General features: G+C 54.7%; 3 protein-coding genes across 7 annotated transcripts in view; 1 reads left to right on the top strand and 2 right to left on the bottom strand.

Moving 5' to 3' along the window:
* Positions 1-153: 153 nt before the first annotated feature.
* Positions 154-2,611, bottom strand: GDPGP1 (GDP-D-glucose phosphorylase 1). Of its 2 annotated transcripts, none has more exons than XM_083412156.1 (2): positions 2,273-2,611; positions 154-1,501 (listed from the first exon to the last, which is right to left on the bottom strand). In XM_083412156.1, exons 1-2 carry the CDS (start codon positions 2,431-2,433, stop codon positions 298-300), a joined length of 1,365 nt encoding a protein of 454 aa, XP_083268282.1. In that variant the 5' UTR covers positions 2,434-2,611; the 3' UTR covers positions 154-297. The 2 variants fall into 2 exon arrangements, with proteins under 2 accessions (XP_083268282.1, XP_083268283.1); XM_083412157.1 differs by having other exon boundaries at positions 2,218-2,430.
* Positions 2,612-2,699: 88 nt separating this feature from the next.
* CIB1 (calcium and integrin binding 1) lies at positions 2,700-8,268 on the top strand. Its single transcript, XM_083412342.1, has 7 exons — positions 2,700-2,806; positions 3,184-3,218; positions 3,838-3,940; positions 4,738-4,891; positions 6,849-6,967; positions 7,115-7,203; positions 7,395-8,268. The coding sequence occupies exons 1-7, from the start codon at positions 2,756-2,758 to the stop codon at positions 7,414-7,416; spliced, it is 573 nt and encodes a 190-aa protein (XP_083268468.1). The 5' UTR covers positions 2,700-2,755; the 3' UTR covers positions 7,417-8,268.
* Positions 8,269-8,787: 519 nt separating this feature from the next.
* SEMA4B (semaphorin 4B) overlaps positions 8,788-21,202 on the bottom strand; it is a 38,592-nt gene continuing 26,177 nt past the window's right edge. For all 4 annotated transcript variants that reach the window (XM_083411966.1, XM_083411965.1, XM_083411967.1 and 1 more), the window contains 13 exons: positions 19,795-19,955; positions 18,901-18,963; positions 18,624-18,722; positions 17,745-17,856; positions 17,355-17,471; positions 16,474-16,631; positions 14,890-15,068; positions 14,279-14,429; positions 13,672-13,885; positions 11,786-11,901; positions 11,141-11,307; positions 10,921-11,006; positions 8,788-10,493 (listed from right to left, as the gene is read on the bottom strand). In XM_083411966.1, coding sequence (XP_083268092.1) covers positions 9,706-10,493; positions 10,921-11,006; positions 11,141-11,307; positions 11,786-11,901; positions 13,672-13,885; positions 14,279-14,429; positions 14,890-15,068; positions 16,474-16,631; positions 17,355-17,471; positions 17,745-17,856; positions 18,624-18,722; positions 18,901-18,963; positions 19,795-19,955 — 2,411 coding nt within the window. In that variant the 3' untranslated portion in view covers positions 8,788-9,705. The remainder of the gene's footprint in view (positions 10,494-10,920; positions 11,007-11,140; positions 11,308-11,785; positions 11,902-13,671; positions 13,886-14,278; positions 14,430-14,889; positions 15,069-16,473; positions 16,632-17,354; positions 17,472-17,744; positions 17,857-18,623; positions 18,723-18,900; positions 18,964-19,794; positions 19,956-21,202) is intronic.

The raw sequence follows: 21,202 nt of genomic DNA, 5'->3' as shown, positions 1-21,202 counted from the left end.
CCACCTAGATGTGGACTATGATTCCCTTAATTGGCTATGTTGGCAACTCTTGGGGTGGACAATACTGAGCTAAATGGTCTGATTCCGTGTAAGCGCTTTGAGGAAAGCAAATATTGTGTTACAGCTTGTGAGTCAAAAGAACAAAGGCAGGAATTCAGTTGAATTTATGCTTTATTGACCAGCAATTTTGCATGTCCTTCTACCATTGCATTTGTGGGTAAATGAGGTCTCTCTCCCCTCCTTACTGAACAGGCACACATTAGCAGAATTTCCAGAAGCACAACCATCCCTGTGACATCACTCTTTGAGGAGGGCCACCAGCTCACACTGGAGCTGGGAAAACAGAGAGTCTGGGAGGAGACATTTCTGAAGGGTGCGAATGGCCAGTGCTTCTGTGAGACTCTCAAAATCCTGGGCAGTTTTGATGGGCAGGTGCCCTGCCAGCTCGCAGAGAGCCACATTGAACGCAGACTCTTCTTTGGTACCAAAATAGGATTTCCTGGCCCAGACTATGATCCGGATTCCAGGTCGGGCTCCTGAGTGGACGGGCCCCTCTGGTTTAGCACCTCTGGTTATGAACAGGTTGTGAGCGATCTCCTTCTTTACCAGATAGTTGGTGACCTGGCAAACACGCTGTGCCAGCTCCTCTAACTGCTGCCCTTCACTATAGAAAACGAAGCAGGGAACTGGGACCTCCTGCAGCAGATAGAAGTTTGCTTCGGGCAGGAGAGGCTCACAGGGGGCTGATTCAACCAGCAGCTCCCAGTTCAAGTAAAAGCCATGAAGGTGCAAGTGGTTGACCGAGGCAAAGGCCCCAAGGCTGTTGAAACCCACACGGAAGCCAGGGTGGCCACTGAGGAGGACAGCATCCAGGCCAAAGCAGACGACCTGTGGGGTAAGGATCTGTGGCAATGAGAGTGTGGGATCAGGGATAAGAAGGATGTGCCCAAACTCCAAAGGGCTGACATTGATCACTACAAGGACAAAGGCAGAGTCAGGCGGGATCTGAGCACCTGCCAAGCAGGGCCTGGAGGAAGTCTGGCCCCTGGACATGCCAAAGAGAATCTCCTCAGGCCGGATCTTGCTGAAGTTGAACTGCTGGGGATCAAATCTCTGCTGGATGCTTTGGATCTCCTGGGGTCTCCTTCTCTCTGACCCCCTTTGGATGTTCAGCTGGGCCACAAATCCTACCATCCCTGGCAGGATCCGGGTCTGCAGCTCCTCCAAGTAGTAGCGGAAGAGTCCCCGGTTCTGTCTGTCCTTCCAGCCTGACTGAAGAACTCTGTCAAAGCGGGACATGGTGTGGCCAGGGGGTCCACGATTCCCTCTGTTTTCCTGCCACTCTACTCCACTCAGCACAAAGTCCCTCTCGTCATAGGCAAAAACCTCTGCAGGGGAGAGATCGGAGACCTTCTGAGATTGGGGTCTCGGAGGTTCATGGCTGGTGGGGCCAAGCTCCATGGTTAGGGTGGAGGCAACCAGAGGCTGCTCTGAAATAGAACTAAGAAAGACAGAAGAGCCCGCATTAGAGAGAGACGCAATGAAGCCCCAGAGAGCTGTTCTTGGTTGCTTTCAGTGCCTGCAGTTCGGCTGGGTAACTCAGCTCTGGACTGAGAAGCCAAACATATGTGGAAGAGGAATCTGAGGCTGGCACCACCAGCTCTTCCTTTGCAAACGCCAACCTGGTGCCCTCCAGATGTTTGGGGGCTGATGGGAGTTGTAGTCAAAAACAAATGGAGGCACCAGGATGGCAAAGCCAGACTTACTGGGCATAGCTGTCAACGTTTCCCTTTTTTAAAGAGAAATTCCCTTATTCCAAATAGGATTCCTCGCAAGAAAAGGGAAAAGTTGACAGTTATGCTTACTGGGTCAGTGCGAAGGATGAAACTCCCCATCCCATTGCTGCTCTGTGGCCCTGCTGGGCTGTACATTTCCTGAAAGCACAAGAAATGGGGGGAGCTCCTCATGCTGGGAGTCCAGGCAGCGCCTGTGAGTGCCCTCCACTCCTCAACCTTGGCGTCTCCCTCGGGCTCCTTAACGCACAGGGGGCTCGCCAGCTCCAGCCTCTGTTGGCGAAAAAGCCCGGCGTGCTCCAGAAGGCCGCAGTCTGGGGGATCCGCAGCAGCATCGCCAGCAGGGGACGCCGCCCAGGGCTCAGACTGCAGCCTCCCCGCTGCTCCACAAGCAACACAGCCCGGCCCGCTCCTAGCCTCCTACCTCTCCTGGGCCCTGCAGACGAAGTCCGGCCGGATCCCTCTCTCTTCTTCCTCGCCTGCCGCCGCTGTGCTGCTCACGTCGGACTGTCGGTGGGCCACGTGGCCGCGTCCCGGGCGGCGCTTCCTTAGTCGCGGTCGTCGGGCGGGACTGGCAGCAGCATCGACTGATCTGGGGAAGGAAGCCCATCACCGGCTTGGCCACCGCGCGGGATGCCATCGCTGCTGCTTCCCCCTCGACGGCTCCGACCGCCGGAGCTTATCTGGTGCGGGGAACGGTGGGAGAGGGGGCCTCCATCCATCCTGTCCTAACTGGCCGGCCGGCGAGCGGAGGAGGGAATGCCTCGGAGTCTGCCAGCAGCAACGCATCCCGGGACACCCCCACCTCCCGCAACGGGCCATGCCGGGCTCCGCCTGCCTCCTTTCGGAATGGGCGGGGCTACGGGGTGGTTGCCTGGCGACAGTGACGTCCCGTCGAGGGGAGTGGGGAGGAGGAGACAAGGAAGTTCCCGGAGTTTGCCTCAAGTTGTACCGTCGTCGCCATGGGGGCCTCCGGCAGCCGCCTACCTCGAGACCTCCTGGGGGAATACCAGGTACCCTCTCCCGCCTTGTCCCTTCGCTGTGCAGCTCGCTGGGCCGCCTTCGTCCGAGGGGGGGAGGTGACCTACCTTCGCTGGGCTCTCTAAACCTTTCTCGCTTGGCGGGGTGGGGGTGGAGCTGAGGGGCAGTAGTTGTGTGTGGGAGTCAACTTGCCCCCCTCCAGGGGGCTTCTCTCCAGATGTGGCGGGACTCCAGCCCATCCCAGTTGCCCATAGATGGTGCAGGCTTCTGGGAGGAGGAGGAGTCCAGCCACGTCTGGAGGGCACGGGGCAGACTGGTGAGGGGGACATGATGGGACCCCTCCACCCCTCCCTCTTCTCCAGCAGACTAACCTTCTCTCCCTCCTTTCCACCCTGTCCCGCTTTCCTAGGAGCTGACCTTCTTGACCAAGCAAGAGATCCTGCTGTGAGTATATCCCCCCTCCTTCGTGAGGCTCTTTCTAGGGTGCCTGGGTGTGAGCGGTGGGGAGACAGGCTTCCCAACGACCCTGCCATTGCTGAGCAAGCTGAGCAAGCTTGCCTGACTCCCAAGAGCATTGCAGGGGGTTGGAGTAGATGGCCCTTGGTGTCCCTTTCTGCTCTGCAGTTCTATGATTTTAAGGTAGCCAAGCCATTTCTACTGGCACAGGGAGGGGCTGGAGATACCAGCAGGGGTTGAACTGGGTGCCCCATCACTGAGCTGCCTTGGCCCTCCCTCTCCCCTGGGGATGCCAAGGTCCAGTCCCCTCACCCTGGCCTCAGCCCTGGGTTGACAGGCGGACTTTGCTCAAGGGTTCAGAGGCACCTGCAGCTTCACCTGGAGGGATGTAGTGATGACAGCGGGAATTCCCCAAGCTGAGTGTGGGTAGATAAGTGAGATGGGGAGGGCACTGCCAGGCATAGTGCAGCACAGGGAAAACACCCTCCCACCAAAGAGAGGAGGAGCTGGTGCTGCAGGGCTGATGGAAAGCTGGCACCAGCTGGGCAGGGCATCCGTCCAGGGAGGAAGGAACTTGGCTGGCATTGCCCGCTGTCTTCTCTTTCAGGGCCCACAAGCGATTCAGTGAACTGCTGCCCAAAGAGGACCGGGATCAGGCTTTCACCACAAGGATCCCCAAGAGCAAGATTTTGATGCTGCCTGAACTGCGGGTATGCTGGGAGGGGAGGGGAACACTGTTTGCCTCTCAGGAGAGGCCCTGGGCAAGGTCTGTACAGGATACATGTTTATTGTTCTGTGACCTGTACAGGAGACTGCAGCTGGGTGCATCCAAGAGCTGTGGCTGGGCTGCACATCCCATCTATTTGCTAGTGAGCCCAACTCATTGTTTTGTTTTTGATATGTAGAGCCCTAAAGGTCCCAGAGCCCACCTCTGAAGGCAGTCTTATCCCTCCCTGTATTGTCCAGCCTGTGATTTGAGATCTGCCAGGATGGCCATCACAAAACAAGGTCCTGGGTGCTGGGACTCAGGATAGGGCTTTCTCGGTGGTGGCACCCTGGTTGTGGAACAGTCACAGCTGGTGCCTTCCTCTAGGTCTTTTGAGTTTAGGCCTGTATAGTGAAGAGGGAGCATGAGGGGAGTGATCTTTTTACTATACCATAAGCTGCAGATTTTTGTCCCAATTTTTGATTGGATTTATGTAGTTTTTACTGTTGGGACCTGTCCTGAAATCATTTATAATGAAAGTGGGGATGTAAGTATTGCAAATAAATCTAATCTCTGATAATTGGTTGTGTAGGCTGAAGACAGGGGACATCCTGGGGGCAGGGGACATCCAGCATCACTTGGAGGGCCCAACACATTTCTCCATCCCTGCCCCGGGTAGATCTGTAGGTCCAGTTTGCTGGTATGGGTTTAGCCTTCTGTTCCTTTCCATCTGCACTGGGCTTTGGATAACACACTGGAGGAAGCTCCTTACTGTCCCCCCTCCCCTCTTTGTGCTTCCAGGCAAACCCCTTCCGGCACCGCATTTGCCACGTCTTCTCTACCACGGATGACAGGGAAGGTGGCCTGTCCTTTGAGGACTTTCTGGACATGCTGAGCGTCTTCAGCGACTCTGCAACGCCAGAGATCAAATCGCATTACGCCTTCCGCATCTTTGGTAAGTTCCAGCTTGGTTGGGGCTTAGTCTGTGAGAGAGAAAGCGGAAGCACTTTGTTGGGAGACTTTCTGTGAGCCGAGAGTGCAGCTGCACTCTCTTTGAAAGAGCTGAAATGTAAGAGCCGTGCAGGGATACGGATTGGCACAGAGTGTGCAAAAGGAGCTTATGGGATTCATAGCCTCAAGACAGGGTGGTGCTGGCTTCCCAGCAGCTTGGTCAAAGGATCAGAAAAATTCAAGGATTGATGGCTACCAACAGGCATGGATGAAGGACTCTCTCTAAATCTGGAGGTGGCATATCTCCTTGCTTACCCCATGTTCGGAAGGGGTCAGTTGGGAAGTGGCTTTTATCTCCCTTGCTTGGGCACTGCTGAACTTGATGAGCAATGGGAAACCCTTCTGACCAGTCTACTGCAATTATTAAGTTTGCAGATGACACCACCATAATGGGTTTAATAAGAGGTGGAGACGAATCAGTGTATAGAGGGGAGGTCCAAAAAAATATCTACATGGTGCCTAGAGAACAACTTGCACCTTAATATCAGCAAGACAAAGGAGATGGTGTTGGACTTTTGGAGGAAGAGAGGAGAACTAGCCCTGCTGTACATCAGGGAGGGCTGTGTGGAGAGAGTCTCTTTCTTTAAATCCCTAGGAGTTTATCTCAGTGAAGACCTTACTTGGAAAATAAATACAACCCAGGTGGTTAAGAAAGCCCAACAGATACTCCATCTCCTCAGTGTCTTGCGGAAAAACAATGTCAATCAACATCTGATGATCTCCTTCTACTGGTCAACAATAGAAAGTGTCCTTTCATGCTGCATCATGGTGTGATATGCTGGTTTGACATCATCTGATAGGAAGTGTCTACAGAGGGTGGTGAATACAGCACAAGATATTACGGGCTGTCCTGTGAATCCACTGGATGAAATAGTGGAATAAGGTTGCCTCAGGAGAGTGAGGAAAATTCTCAGGGATAATTCACACCCTGGCTGGCACTTTCTTGATCTCCTGCCCTTAGGCAGAAGATATAGAAGCATGATTAGTTGCACCAACAGGGTAAAGAACAGCTTCTATCCGTGGGCTGTTAGGCTGCTGAATGAAAAGATAACAACAGGGCAACTGACTTTCGGGTTTGGTGTGTGTGTGTGTCAGTAAACGAGGGGAATTAAGACTAAGAGAGCTGAGTGGGGGGTGCTCGTGTAATCTCACTGTATACAAGTTGTACAAGTGACAATAAAGTATTTCAATTTCAATTCAATTTTCAAATTCAATTTGAAGTAGCCTGGGCTGGCCTTTGAGTCCCCAAGGAGCACTACTAAGGCTATTATGGTATGTTATATCTCCACGGTCAGGCAGAGTAATGCTTCTGAATGTCAGTATCTGGAAGCCACAAGAGGGAGGGGAGAGGGCTCTTGGGCTTGGGTCCTGCTTGTGAGCTTCCGTTTGGGGCACCGGGTTGGCCACTGTGAGAACAGGATGCTGGACAAGATGGGCCATTGGCCTGATGCAGCAGGTTGTTCTTAGGCTCCTGCCTGGGGATGCCTAGGTGGTTGTTTCCACGGAGGCAGGAAGGTGGTCTCTGCCTCTTTGACCCCCACACCAGGGATTTATGAGAATCCATTTTCCCTTCAGACTTGGTTGGAATCCCAGCACAGCCAGTGGGTGAGGGATTACCCAGAAACATATTGAGGGCCACAGGTTCTCCAGGACTGCCCTACACGGCAGGGCTGCTTCTTCCCCCGTCTTGCAGTCCCTTACAGTATCCATTTGTCCCTTCTCAAAAGCAGAGCAGTGGAGAAATCTAGAATACCCCTCAGAGCTTTGCTGAACGTGGCCTGCTTCTTTCTTAGAAGCAAAGCAGGCCTCCCCACTCCAAATAAAAGGACCCCCGGGAGCAGGCAAGTTTGGTAAGCTCAGCAAGTGCCAACTAATGGTCTGTTCTCCTCCTGCACCCCCAGATTTTGATGATGATGGAACTCTTGACAAGAAGGATTTGGAGAACCTGGTGAATTGCCTGACGGGGGAAGGCGAGGACAGCAGGCTGAGTGCCATGGAGATGGACCAGCTCATCCAGAACGTGAGTACCAGCCAAGGTGGGGCTACTGCTGCTGGGGAGCTGGGTTCGAGTTCTCACCTCTCCCCCTGGGTGGGGTGAAGAGGAAGGTCGGCCCAATCTGGGAACTGCTGCTGCTCTTGCCCCACGAGGCTCCTTTGTTTCCATCAGATCTTGGAGGAGTCCGATATCGACAAAGACGGGACCATCAATCTTTCCGAGTTCCAGCACATAATTTCCCGCTCCCCAGACTTCACCAGGTACCTTCTGCCCTTCCCTTGCTTCAGTTGGGGTTGGGTTTGCTCCCTGGTTGACCAGCTAGCTCACAGGGGTGTGTGCATGTGTGAATGCTTCAGGAGTCTGCCCTGGGAGTATTCTGCCTACGAGCTCCTGCGGTCCCAAGTTTGCAAGATCAAACTCATTATTCCTCCTCTTCCCTTTTCTCTTCCAGTTCCTTCAAAATTGTGCTCTGATTCCTCCCTACTTCTCCCTCCTGCTGGAAGATGCCTCCATCTCTTTACAGAGGGAACAAACCACTTCTTTCTAGCCACCCGAGGACAGCTGTGCCAAGGGGAACATCCTGCCTTGCAACCCCACCCAAGCTCTAGGTCCAGACAGCAACCAGGCTCTTGACAGGGTGGGGTGTCTTTGAACCTCATCCCCCACACTACTGTTCTTGAGGAGATGGGTGTGGAGCAAGGCATGCTGGGAGCCATGGTCTGTACTCTTGACTTCTTGCTTCACTGCAGCCTGGGACAGGGAAGATCCCGGCTGAGTGCTGAGCACTGGACTCTTCTCGGCTGCATCAGAGAAGTCACACTCCAAGGAGGTTTCTATCCTGGGCGACGACGATCATTATTCCCTGACACTGCTGTACCTACACTGACATTCCCATCGACTCCGTGCCTTTGCTGCAGCAGGGACTGCCTCCAACTCTGCCTGTCTCTTCGGGGCCCTGGACTGGCTTTCACACCCTGGGAAACGGACAGCAGCTCCTAACGATTGCCCACTCCTTTGCAAACTGTTTCCAGCTTCTCACCTTCCCCACTTGGAGATCAGCTGTTGGGAGAGCAGTTGGTGCAAAGACAAGTACAGTCACCACTGCTGGCCCACTTGTGATATAGGCAGGTTGGGGTGGGGTGTTGGATCTGAATTTTCTGGCCAGTTATTTGAGCTGGCAGAGGGGGCTGGAGTTGGGGGCGCACTTGCAATCCCGAGGTTGGTGGCTGTTTCCGAAAGCCTTAAATATCCACCCTCTTTTTACAAAACCTATTGTGATCTTATCTGGTTTCTACACTGCTACTAATAAAACTCAGGACCTGGCACCTATAAGTCCCCTGGCCTGCTTTTGTTTACCCCCTCAGTGGAGAGAGGATAAGCCCAGGTTGGCAGAGTGCAAGGAGAAATGACTGCATCTGCCCCTCGTGACAAGAGTGGAAAAGGCTGTTGGAGCAAGCTCCTCTACTGCCTCCTCCAACAGGGCCCCTGCTCCTTCCACCTGTTTCCTTCTACCCTTTGATATTTGCCCCATTCGGAACCACTTCTTGTCATGCAGCCAGAAAGAGACGGGGGGGGGGGGGGGAATTGCTGCGTGGCTCACAGGGGCAGCAGCAGCCGCCATTCTGCCCAGATTCCCCTGGTGGTAGAGGCTGAGGCTTTGCCCATAGGTATATGCCACAGCTCCCAGCGCTCAAGGGGCACACAGGGATGCTGGTGGGACCTGGAGGCTCCAAAGCACACACCCAGCCATTGGGGCTGCCAGGGAGGGTTGAGAGGCAGGGATCAGGGAGCCTTGGCTGCTGTGAGAAGGCTGGGCAGCGTCGAGAGAGGTCAGGCCCAAACCATTGTCAAAGGAGACGTCAACTTTTATGTAAAAATAAACACAACCAACACACAAGGCTTGTGCAAGTGCACTTGTGGGAAGCGTGGGGGTGCGCTGGGGCTGCTGTTGCGAGTGGCCAAGCCAGGGCCTGCCCTTCCACATATCTGACCCAGGCAAGAGGCAGCTCTGTGCTGGAGCCCAGGCAGAATTCACAGTGGCAGACAGCCAAACCTAGAGTGCGCAAGAGTCAGAAGGGCAGGCCTGGTATCTGTGTTCAGTGGGTGTGTCCCTTCCCCCTCGCAACATGGCACCTGAGCCCCACTCTCACACTTCCACACACCAAGCAAACACCCTAAACATTCAACAGGTTCTCCCCCTAACCCCACAGAGTTCACAAGAAGCCAGACTCCACCCCATGCACACAACACAACACACCCACCCATTGAGAGAGCTCGCAGGTGCCACTCCTTGGCCCAGAGGGTGCTCTCTTTGGAAGGAAGTGCAGGAACTGGGCAGGCCAAGGACAGGGCCTCCTTCTGCAGCCTCCTTGCAGTCTCTCGTCCTGCCCCAGCCCAGTGGGTCTTGGGTCTGGCTCCTCTGACCTAGGACAACAGCCCGGGCCAAAGTGTCTCCCCTTCTGCCCAGCTGAGCATCCTTGCAGCAGCCAGGGAGCAGGCCACCCCTGCTCCTCAAGGCTTAGGAGTGCCCGCTCTGCTCTCTGCAGGTTCCGGCCATTGTTTGCAAGGAGTCCAGGGCAGCGCAGAGAGACACAGGTGCCCCAGCGCAGGGCGAGAGGATGCAGCCCAAATGCCCAACACTGCAGGGCCTCTTCTGTCCGTTCACAGTCCGTAGGGCAGTTCTGGTTTGGGCAGGGGCACCAGGAGCTCCTGGTTCCTCGGAAGGCTCAGCACAGCAGGGTCTGTGGATGCAACAATGCGGCTCATACAACTGAGTCCCGGATCTCGGAGCCGAGGCGCACACGCGGCCGCTGGGCGGGAGTCAACACCTCCACGACGCTTTCGTGGACGCTGAGCGGGCGTCGGTCGGACTCCGAGAAGGCCACGCTGGGCTGCGCCGCCGGAGCGGCATGCAGAGGCGTGTTGGCCGCGTGGCTGTCGTGGAGGGCCTGGTAGCCCTTGTGGTCTAGGATGGCACTGGGCGTATGGGCCCCGTTGAGGGGCAAGTTCTCTGCGGGAAGCCCCATCTTCCGGGGTTTCTTGGGATGGGCGCTGGTGCACTTGCCCTGCTTGAGGAAGGTCTTCACGGTGTTGCGGTGCCGGTGCAGAACGAAGAGGGTCAGGAGCGTCACGGTGACGGCAAAAGCCACGCACATCACCAGGAACTCCGTCCAGTAGGTCTTGCCCTCCAGCAGAGCTGACATGCTGCTCCCCGCAGCCGCCGCCGAGACGCTCCTGGAGGTGCTGATGGTCTCTAGGGGGTTCTGGAGGGGCACGATCCGGGCTCCCAGAGTGGGCTCGACCCGCACGCAGTAACTGGCCATCAGCTGCCGGAAGCCACCCTCCTGCGACCAGCAGTCATAGCGTCCCGCCTGGGCCGGGCTGCCCATCAGAACCAGCTCTCCTTTGGGAAGCACCAGGACAGCAGAAGTGTTGATGGCAACCCCATTGTGCAGCCAGTGCCGAGAAGCCAGGTTGGAGAGCTGCGGGCAAGGGAGTGTCTGCACAGCGCTGGAGCCCAAGATCACCACCGCCTGGCATGGGGGCTCTTCTGTAGAGGGGAGAGAAGGGACACCCACCAGTCAGGCCCCGCGTGCCACAGGGAGGCTGCCAGGCAGCCGAGCCCAGGAGACCCAGTGTGGTGTCGGACTGGGGTCTGGGAGACCAGCGTTCAAATCCCCTCACCCCCATCAAATTCACTGGGCGTGGCCTTGAGCCAGTCACTGTCTCTCAGCCTAGTCTACCTCACAGGGTTGTTGTCCTGAGGATAAAATTGTGGGGAACAGAAGAATGTATGCCACCTTGAGCTGCTTGAGGGAAAGGTGGAATATAAAAGTGATAAATAAATAAGTTGCCAGAGAGATTCTAGGCCAGCAGGCAGGACAGAGCCAGAAAGAGAGTGCCTGTAACCCCTCATCTCATTTTCCCTCTTTTGTTGCCAGAGTTCTCAAAGCCCCCACCCCAGATTTGGTCTTTACCTGTGGCTGAATGGCTGGGCTGCCCATTGCTCGTCTGGCAAAGCTGGGTGGCATCAGCTCCTTCGATGTCCTGAAGCCAGCTGGGCCTGGTGAGAGATGGAGGCAGCAATGGTGAAGGGAGAGGCGAGGAGGGAGGGGGCAGAGGCCACGCATGGGTTGAGGGGGAGGGGGAGGAAGGAGATGGGCATCCCCACTTACGCCTGGTGGAAGAAGCACTCACCCTGCATGGGGCCATGAGCGGTCTGGGAGAAGTGGAATGCAGGCCCCCCCGCTCCAGATGCAGAAGGGGTCCCGAGACAGGATGCATTCAGCACAGGTCCGGTACATGCTGCAGTTGGAGAGCGGCACTTGGACGAGAGCAGTGTAGGAGGCAGCGTAAAGGAGGCCCTGCGGGGAGGACAGGGGGAGCTAAGTCAGGCTCGTTCCACAGAGCAGACCCACCATGCCTCCTGTAGGTCACCTGTCAGAGGGTCTCCAGCGGCCACAAGCCAGTCATGCAGCACCTGACCCCTGCGGGCAGAGCGGCTGGCCACCAGGAAACAGAAGCTCTCCAAACCAGCCCTTGTCCTGCCCACTGTGCCTAGCTAAGGGGGTCCCTGCTGGTTCAGAAGTATCTGCCTGAGTCAGGCTAGCACAGAGCAACGTTTCTGGGAAGGAGTGGAGACCCAAGGTGCCCACGCAGATCAAGGCAAGGGTGGATCTACAGCAGCCACTGAGGAGGGAACCCTCGCTTTGAAGCTCAGAGCTGAGTCCTCTTGGAAGGCACACAACCCCCAGACTGGCCACTTCTCTCTCTTGTGGAGACGGCTTCCCTCTTCTGATGAGGATGCTGGTGGGAGTTTCCCAGGATGCCCCTCTGTCTTACCTGGGCGGGGTCCAGAAGCAGCTTGAGGACAGGCTGCCCAGCAGGGAAGAGCTGGATCTCTTCAATGATCTGGACCTGCTGCTCCATCACCACGGCCTTGTGCAGCCAGCCGTCATCTGCAAGCAGAAAGGGGAGCCCAGCGATGAGGGCCAGGGCAAACAGCTGTCTCCTACCTGCCGGCCAGTCCCACACAGAACAGCTCCATTCCCTCCCTCCCCACCTGTCCAGGGCCAGCCACAGAGAACCAAAACCTGCATGTTTGAAGTCTGGAGGTCCCAACCAAGAGTGGCCAACAGCCTTCCCAGATACCCAACAGCCTGCTCTCTCTCTCTCTCTCCGGTTGTTGGGCATGTTTCCTGTCTGCTATTCTGAGTAAGTGGAAATGGCACAGACTCCCCTTTGTGGCCAGGCTGGTCTTAGGTTGGGCTATACCAAGGTTTCCCAAACTTGGGTCTCCAGCTGCTTTTGGACTACAATTCCCATCACCCCGACCACTGGTCTTGTTAGCTAGGGATGATGGGAGTTGTAGTCCAAAAAAACAGCTGGCGACCCAAGTTTGGGAAACCCTGGGCTATCCCGTCAACAGCCTTTAAGACAAGATGTGCCTCACTCTGCAACACTCTCCCACTTTTAAATTCAGCATAGTCTCTAATTCCTCCCCCACATTTTTGGGCCTGATTCAGACCCCTCACTAGGCATCTTAAAGAATCGTAACACACATGGCAAATTGAAACGGAAAATTCTGAAGGCAGCAGCAAGAAAAAAGAAGCCAGCTGTAGAATGAGAGACTTGGAGTGTAATAATAATAATAATAATAATAATAATAATAATGATAATAATTTATACCCCACCCATCTGGCTGGGTTTCCCCAGCCACTCTGGGCAGCTTCCAACAAAATACTAAAAATACAATATAACACCAAACATTAAAAACTTCCCTAAACAGGTCTCTCCCACCAGCCACAAGGCTGCCACAGCAGCGCAGGCAATGGAGAAGGTGGAGGAGGTCACTACCACCACCTTGCTGAAGATAAGCAGGCCCAAGCCTGGTCAGGGTGGGTGGGGGACCTCCTGAGAGCCAGGTGTCTGCTCCCTTGGGTTCCATGATAGGCAGGATAGAACTGAATATCTAGAAAGGGGGCAGCCCAGGGCGCCTCCAAGGAGTACTCAGGATGCAGCCGTGCTCTCTGCAGGATGCCTCCTCTCTAAGGATGCTTGGAGCAAGTTTCCAAGAGAAGATCTAAGCCAGTTGAGAGGAGGAACATAAGGAGAGACCTGCAGGATCAAGCCAATGGCCCATCCAGCCTGGCCTGCTGTGTTCACAGCAGCCAACCAGATGCCCATCGTGGGAAACCCACAAACAGGAACTGAGCACAAGAGCCCTCTCCCCTCCTACAGTTTCCAGCCACTGGCATGCAGAAGCATTGCTGCCTCTCTCATGGAAGCAGCACATACCCATCGTGGTTGGTAGCCATGGAAGGCAGAGGACCTTCTCGGTAGTGGCGCCTGCCCTGTGGAACGCCCTCCCATCAGATGCCAAGGAAATAAGCAACTATCTGATTTCTAGAAGACATCTGAAGGCAGCCTTGTATCGGGAAATGTTAATGTCTGATGTTTTACAATTTTTATGTGCTGCAAGCCACCCAGAGTGGCTGGGGAAACCCAGCCAGATGGGCAGGGTGTGTGTGTGTGAGAGAGAGAGAGAGAGAGAAAAATAAGGATAAATTATATCCAGGAAGCGCAGGTAAGAGGCAGCCAGCACCTTGGGGGGTCCATCCTTCCCCTTGCCCAGCTATGAACCATCTCTTCCTCCTCCTGACATTCCACCCATTGCCAGAGGGCCTCCCCCTGCCTCCCTCCTCCCAGCCGCTGCTGCCACTGCCCACCTGTGCCCAAGAACAAGACATCGTAGGCCCGGTGCAGGCCTTGGACACGCTGGACGCTGATCTGCTGGTAGCGGGCATGACCCTGCAGGAGGAAGAGTGGCTGGCTCCGAATGGGGCTGCTCATCAGGAAGTGGTCCTTGAGGTAGTTGAGCACCCGGTCAGGCATCTGGAGTGAGGAGGTGATCTTCATCCGCCGGGCCTGGCTGTTAATGCACTGTGGGCAGGGGGATTGAAAGGAAAGAGCTGTCTTGAAGCGAGGGGGTGAGAGGCAGCCAGTGGCGTAGCATGGGGGGTGCAGGGGGGGCCGGCCGCACTGGGCGCAACATCTGGGGGTTAGGGTTAGGGGGCGCAAATCCATGGGTTAGGGGGCGCAAATTACTTGCCTTGCCCCGGGTGCTGACAACCCACGCTACGCCACTGGAGGCAGCAGCAGCTTAGGTTGTCCAGCACTGGACTCTGGCAGCCCCTACCCTCTGCACGATCTCAGGCAAAAGCCAAAGGCAGCCTGGTAGCCTTAAAGGTGGAGGGCAGGCAGACCCACCAGCATCAGTCCCAAGGCCTTCCCGTCCCCAAGCCCATGGAGCTGGTCGCTGGGTGACGGACATACCGCTCCAGGCCGGGGCTCTGGCACAGGGTGGGTGTCCGTGTACCACTGCTGGGTCTCCCGGTTGACTTCCTTGTACAGCCCACTGAAGGCTTCCTCCACATCCACCATGGAGAAGGCACAGACTGCAGCGCCCCCAGCGCCCTTCCTGTCCCTGGGAGAGAGGAAGAAGGAGGAGGAGGGTCAAGGATGGGACAGTCGAGAAAGAGGAATGAAAGATTTAAACTACTATAACCTCACTTGTCATTTGATATAATTTTGTTTGATCTATATGCAGGAGCTGGTAAAGGCACAGCTGAGGGATAAGGAATTTGCTAATGAAAAATAGGTGTTAATTAGAGATAAATCTGTAAAATAAGCAGCATGTAAAAGGGTAAGAAATGGAAATATCTGAGAGAGTGCAAAGCCAGGTATTTTGGGGGGGAAATGTATTAGTTTTAATTTGGCGTTGATGTGTTATACATTTGAAAAATGAATAAAAATTAATTGACAATAAATATATAAATGGGGCAGTCAAGGACCCGCAGGCATGCAGAAGTAATGGGGCATGCACCAAGTGCCCTCTGCGAAGGGAACCTGGCAGCCCACAGAGGCAGCCTCCTCTCGCTGCTCACCACTGAGAGGTGAAGACTCCGTAGAAGACGGTCTCTGCCAAGTTCTCGCCTGGGGTGAGCACAAACATGTCCTGCAGCACGTTGAAGGGGAAGCCGTCCTCGGGGTGTGAGCACAGCAGCTGGGCCTTCAGGAAGGTCGTCCACCGCCTCTGGAGAACCCGCTCACCCCCAACGTCGCCCTGGCATGGAGAGAAAGGAAGGGGTGAGGGGTGGTGCTGTCATGTCAAGTTGCAAGAGCTGAGCCTAGAAAAGCCACAGTGTGGCAGGAAGGACATCTAATGGGCTTTTAATTTTGGACTTGAGACAGGCTTGGTGGAAGACGGTTAGACTTGGGGCCAAATGAGATGTAGCTAGATGCAAATTGTACTTCCCTCCCATCCCTACTCAATGGGAGGTCACAAGTTCCTGCATCCCAGATGCTCACGTCTAGTTTGGTCCAAAGTTGTATTACGTTACAGAGCAGAGGCCCAGGATGCCCAGAAGAATTTTCCCTGGCAGCCTATTTAGAAACACCTGCCTTGTTTTGAGACCTTTGAGAGTGTAACTGGATTCACTTTTATTTGTAAGAGAGTCTGGGATTACACTTGCAGTAAAGGGTGGTATAGTGGTTAGAGCATAGGTAGGCAAACTAAGGCCTGGGGGCCGGATCTGGCCCAATCGTCTTCTAAATCTGGCCTGCAGACACTCTGGGAATAAGTGTGTTTTTACATGAGTAGAATGTGTGCTTTTATTTAAAATGCATCTCTGGGTTATTTGTGGGGCACAGGAATTCGTTAATTTTTTAAAAAAATATATAGTCCGGCCCTCCCACAAGGTTTGAGGGACAGTGGACTGGCCCCCTACTGAAAAAGTTTGCTGACTCCTGGGTTAGAGTGTCGGGAGACCAGGGTTCAAAATCCCCACTTGGCCACGAAGCTTACTGGGTAACCTTGGGCCCATCACCATCTCTCAGCCTAGCCTACCTTACAGGGTGGTTGTGGGGATTAAATGAAGAGGAAAAGAAGCATGTAAGCCACCTTGAGCTCCAGGGAGAAGAGGTGGGATTTAAATCCAATAAATAAGAAATGCTTCAATAAAACTTTGAGAGGAACTGGTCAAAAGCTGTTGCACATAAAAATCGAGTTCTCCACCTGGAACAGAAAGGTGGCTTTAAAAAATTTTTAAACTCTCCTTCCACGCTGAACCCAGCTGGTTGCTCCCAGCTGCCACTTGCTGTTCCTGCTGGTGCCGAGAGAAGGCATGAGAGAGCAAGCGATGGGCACCAGGGGGCGCTGCAGGCCCAGAGAAGCAGCAAGGGCAGCAGCATATTACTAGTTTATTAGTTTATGACCATTCTTCTCCCAGGGAGACGTGCTTGTAGAATCTCCTGCCTCAGGCGCCAAAATAACTCGGCCAGCCTTGGGCACAATGAACCTTGAATTAAGCGGGCGGGGAGGACCATTTACTGCTCTGGCTCAGGCAGCAAAGTGTCTTGGGCTGGCCCTGGCTCAGCAGAAAGGGAGGTTTCCACTTTCTCCAAACTTTTGCAAAAAGGGAAAGGGGGAAAAAACATCCCAGTCCCCAAACAAACGAAGCCCTCCTCACCTTGCACACACGGGCGATGCGTGACACAACAGTGTCTTCAAAGAAGTCAAACTCCTTGCCACTTTCACTGAAGAAGAAGTAGATCTTGTCGTCGTCCCCTTGGGGGCTGCTGGGCGGGTGGCTCTCTCGCAGGTAGGCCGAGCCCACAAAGAAGGGATCTGTGGCACATAGGAACATAGGAAGCTGCCTTATATGAGACAGACCATTGGTCCATCTTGCTCAGCATTACCTACACTGGCTGGCAGCAGCTCTCCAGGGTTTCAGGCAGGAGTCTCTCTGACCCCTACCTGGAGATGCCATTGGGGACTGAACCTGGGACTTTCCGCATGCAAGGCAGATGCTCTGCTGCTGAGCTGCAGCCCTCCTGATGGCAGAGGCAGGCCTTTCTGCAGTTGCTCCCTCATCCCATGGATCTGGATCCAAGGAAGAGGCTTGGAGCCCCCCATCCCAATGGCGAGTCCAAACCAGAGCTGCAGAGGGTCTAGCTAGTGGAAGACCACCTTGGCTTGAAGAAGGCTCTTGCGAATTCACTCCTGCCCCCAAGACCATGGGAAAGACCAGTGAAGGTCCTGATGTCCAAGCCATTTGAGGCAATAAACATGCTCCCCAGTCATCTCACTGAGGAGCACAGCTTCCGGGCTCACCCATCTCCACAAAGGAGAGGACTATGGATGCCTACTAGACACAAGGCTCGGCTCTGCATCCACAGTCAGAGGCAGCCATGCTTCTGAATACCAGCTGCAGGAAACCGCAGGAGGGGAAAAGGCTATTCTGCTCAGATCCTGCTTGCAGGGTTTCCCTTTGGGGCCTCTGGTTGGATGATTGACTAGATGGGCCTGATCTAGAAGGCTTCTCTCATGTTCTTATGCTACCCCACACACCTTGCAGCCAGTTGAGCGAGTTCTCGGTCTTGATGGCCGGGCGACTGCCGTGACTCCGCAGGATGGTTGGCTCGTTGCCTTGGAAGTTGCTCACGGTCCCCGCATACAGTTCTCCATCTGCCAGAAAGCATCCCCATCAGGGAGAACCTCAGAGCCCTTTACCAGAAACCCAGGGATAGCCTCCTCTTCTTCAATGCTTTAGAAAGACTTGGCTGGCTCCCCTCTCCCTGCTGCATTGCAGGGGACAGGACTAGTTGACCCTTTGGGTCCCCCCCCCCCCGTCTATGTTTCTATGACTCTTCCAGTCCTGGGGGTGGCCCAGACCCTTCCCTCCTTGGTTCCATGGAATGGAGGGAGGCAGCCCCTGGCTATAACCCAGGATCTCCTTACCAACCATGATGGCCGTGGACCTGTATGCAGGATCAAAGGGGCAGCGCCCTTTCCCGTCCTCCAGCAACAGCTTCCCGGAGGCCTCTCGCTTCAGGCTGAATTCTGGAATGTTCTAAATGGGAGGATGGTGCAGTCAGGAAGATGCCAGGAAGTATGTATTTGGGGGTGGTGTTGAGGCAAAAACGTTTCTGTTTTTTAAAAAGGTGTGGGGACTCAAATAGGCAAGGAGACAATACCTAGCACTAACCCCAAATAGTAGGGGCTGGGGCTCCCTGAACATGTAGACTCTAACTCTAGGGCCTTCAAGAAGACCCTTGCACAGCCTCCAGGTGCAAATCCTGCCAGGGTCCTAGCCTGTGAGAGCACTGAGCTGTGTTTTCAACACTACAGCAGTAAACAGCAGTGGCTCCTTGCCAGAAAACAGGACTCCATCCAGGGTCTGCCCACAACTGGCAGCTGGAGGCTTCCTCATGAATGGGGCTTGATCCAGTGCGAGAAGGTCCATACAGGACTGGGCCAGGCTGCCCAGGGAGGTGGTGGAAACTCCTGGCAAGACAAACATCTCCAAAAGGCATTTGCTTGATCCTGTTGAAGGGTGCATGGGAGAGTCTCTTAAGATAGCTCATCTTCTGCCAACCTGGTGCCCTCCACGTGCTTTGGACTACCACCCCCAAGACCCCCAGCTTGCATGTGACACAGGGGCTGGTGGGCGAACTGCCACACTGTTTGGGCTGCTGGGAGTTGTAGTTCAAAATACCTAGAGAGCAGCAGGCTGGTGAAAGCTGAGTTGGTTGGCCCAACCTCATAGTTCTGATTCTCCAAGGTGAGGGGTCCCATACTGGCAGCAAAGTGTGTCCCCCCCCCCACAAGCTTACTCACAATGTAGGTGCAGGTGGGGCTGAAGGCGCTGGTCCCACAGGTGTACAGGTGGGTACTGTTCAGCTGCAGCAAGATCTTGATGTAATTGTGACAGTCTCTCTGCAAGGGACAAAAGAGGAAAGCTTTGAGCTCTGCCTAACTCAGAATGCCCCCCAGCAATGGAGGGGATGCCTTGAGCTGGTCACAGCCCAATCCAAGGGGCAGAAGGAGCCCCCCAGCACAGGAATGGCAGACCCACTTCTGGTAGGGAGGGGGGTGTCACATCCCTGGCACTCACCTGGGGATCTTTGCCCTTGAAGACACACTGACGCTTCTTCTCCTCCTCAGCCCCCCACAGCAACTGCAAGACAGGAAGAGAGGTGGTGACCAGGGGGCTCAGTCCAGACACTCCCCTTGCCTTCCTCTAGGGCGGTTTCTAGAATAGCATTTCAGAGCCATTCTTGGCTGGCTGTGAGCCCCAGCAGTGCCCCTCTTGCCCTGTTCCCAATGGACCCTTGATTTCCCAATCTTCCTTGATTTCCCCACTGGTACTTTCTGGGGCCTCTCAGTGAACCTCAGCTTTGGCAGTCTCCTGCCCCTAAAGACAGCTCACCCGCTGCAACGGGGGCCAGCCCAGTGATATCCAGTGCCAGGGCTTCAGATGCATTAAATGGAAAAACCCAGCATTCCCTAAAGTGGCCCAAATATTATGCCAAGAGCAGGACCCTGGCATCTAGAGTAACTGCCATGGGGCAGGGCCAAGGGAAGCAGCAGCAGCAGCTGCTGCCCAGTCCTCCTTTGGCATTTCCAAACTGTCCTCCTCAATCAATGGCTGAAGCAGCTTGCTTTTAGAAAGACCACAGGCTCCAAGATCCTCAGGTTGCCAGTTTCTGTGCCTGAGCCCAAGGAGTGAAGTTGTGTGTGGCAATGGTTAGGAACCCTCCCAGGCTAGGAACCCTCAGAGGGGGAAGGAGACGCAGCCTCTGCTGCCAGTGTTGAGGACTGGCTCCTTGACTGAGGCCCAAACTGCTTCCAGGATGAGTAGGGACTTGCTGGTCCCATCAGACTGAGAGGTACAATGGAAACCACCAGCCAGTCCATCAGCCAGTGATGTCCTTCCTGTATATTTCCACAGCACATCTGACCTGGGGGGGGGGGGCTCTAAAGTGGCCAGTGGGCACCCTGCACTTACTTTTTGGTGCTGTGGCCCAGGAGAGAAGGAGGTGGTGTTGAGGGCAAGGAGCCTCTCACGGGCACCTGCATACAAGATGCCCCCATCTGGGCTCAGCATCATTGTGGTGTAGTTGGTGATTCCAGGCTCTTCAAAGCGGGTCAAGAGTCGGAGGGGGGAGCCTGGGGGGAAGGAGATAAGAAAAGAGAGATGGCCTATGAGTGGCAGGTTGAACCCCAGTGGCCCAAGCAGTCCTGCCCCCACACAGAGAACAAAAGCGCTGCCACATTTCAACAACTTATCAAGCATGTCTCTACTGCAACTTCATTTGTCAAAACAAAGCTCAAGGCTATCCTGGTCTGTGACCGTAATAAAGTTCATTCAACAAAGCTCAAGGTAGACATAACAGGTCAGAACACTCCAAAAAGGCATTTGAGTGTTGCAAACAACATTCAGTATTGCAGAATGCCCAAGAGCAGTGTTTTGCTCAGGGAACTGGCCACACACAAAGACAGAAAAGGTGAATGAGTTTCAATAATCCACCCGAGCAGTAAGGCAGAAGACAGGAGTCCAGCCTTTTCAGATCATCAAAAGCAGTTACTGGTACTTGCTCCCAGTCTTTTCTACCCACTACAGGTTTTGCAGTTACTTTTCTCTCATGTCCACCTCTGTGCTGATACAGTAATGGCAAGGTTGCAGGTTTGATCCCCATATGGGACAGATGCACATTCCTGCACTGCAGAGGATTGAACTAGATGGTGCTCAGGGTCTCTTCCAACTCTACCATTCTATGGTTCTTGGTGGCGCTCATGGTGTCGTTGTCTCCACAACAGCCTTGGGCAAGGCAACATTCCCAGAGGCTGTTGTGTGGCACATGCCAAAATCTCCACAACTGGCTTCTGGTTCCCTCTTGCATGTATGATGGAGTTTTATATGGGGGTGGTGGTGGTGAGGGACAGAAGATGAATGACTCCCCAAGGCAGAGATGTCTGCTGCTCGAAATTCCCCTCCACCTCCACACCTGGGATGACTCTGCCTGTGCTCCTTTCCCCTTCCGCTTCGGAGCAAAGAGGTGGTACCTGACTCTGGGGGAAAGACCCTCCTGCAGGTAGCTTCCAGTCAGGGCTCTTGCTAACAGGAAATGACTCACCTCTGCCTGAGGGTACCTGAAACTGCTGGATGATTCAGCTGCAGTGCAGGATAGGACCCTATTGAGTGGTGGTGGGGGGAACCCTGTGAGTCACCCATTGCCATTCTTGGCCCAACTCCATTTGAACTGGCACACAGCTGAGGCCTCCAGGGCACAGCTTTCAGCCCCAGGACCTCTCATTTTGGAGCGTAAGCCAGAGCTACCATGCTTTGGACGCATAGAGGACTGGCTGGGGAGGCTGGCAGGGTCTGTGTAGCTTCAGCAGAAGGGAGGGAAGGG

This window comes from Podarcis tiliguerta, assembly GCF_965153285.1.
Source record: "Podarcis tiliguerta genome assembly, chromosome: 14".
In the NCBI taxonomy this organism is placed as follows: Eukaryota; Metazoa; Chordata; class Lepidosauria; order Squamata; family Lacertidae; genus Podarcis; species Podarcis tiliguerta.
Note: the sequence above shows the minus strand (reverse complement) of the source record. Positions and strands in the feature narration are given on the sequence as shown.

What these genes read in the sequence shown, in the direction of transcription:
- GDPGP1 (XM_083412156.1), bottom strand. Translation starts at nt 2,433, where the DNA reads ATGGCATCCCGCGCGGTGGCCAAGCCGGTGATGGGCTTCCTTCCCCAG. An exon ending in GAGCAGCACAGCGGCGGCAG is followed by an intron (nt 1,502 to 2,272) that starts GCGAGGAAGAAG and finishes TGTCTTTCTTAG; the next exon opens with TTCTATTTCAGAGCAGCCTC.
- CIB1 (XM_083412342.1), top strand. Translation starts at nt 2,756, where the DNA reads ATGGGGGCCTCCGGCAGCCGCCTACCTCGAGACCTCCTGGGGGAATAC. An exon ending in TTACGCCTTCCGCATCTTTG is followed by an intron (nt 4,892 to 6,848) that starts GTAAGTTCCAGC and finishes CTGCACCCCCAG; the next exon opens with ATTTTGATGATGATGGAACT. An exon ending in TGGACCAGCTCATCCAGAAC is followed by an intron (nt 6,968 to 7,114) that starts GTGAGTACCAGC and finishes TGTTTCCATCAG; the next exon opens with ATCTTGGAGGAGTCCGATAT.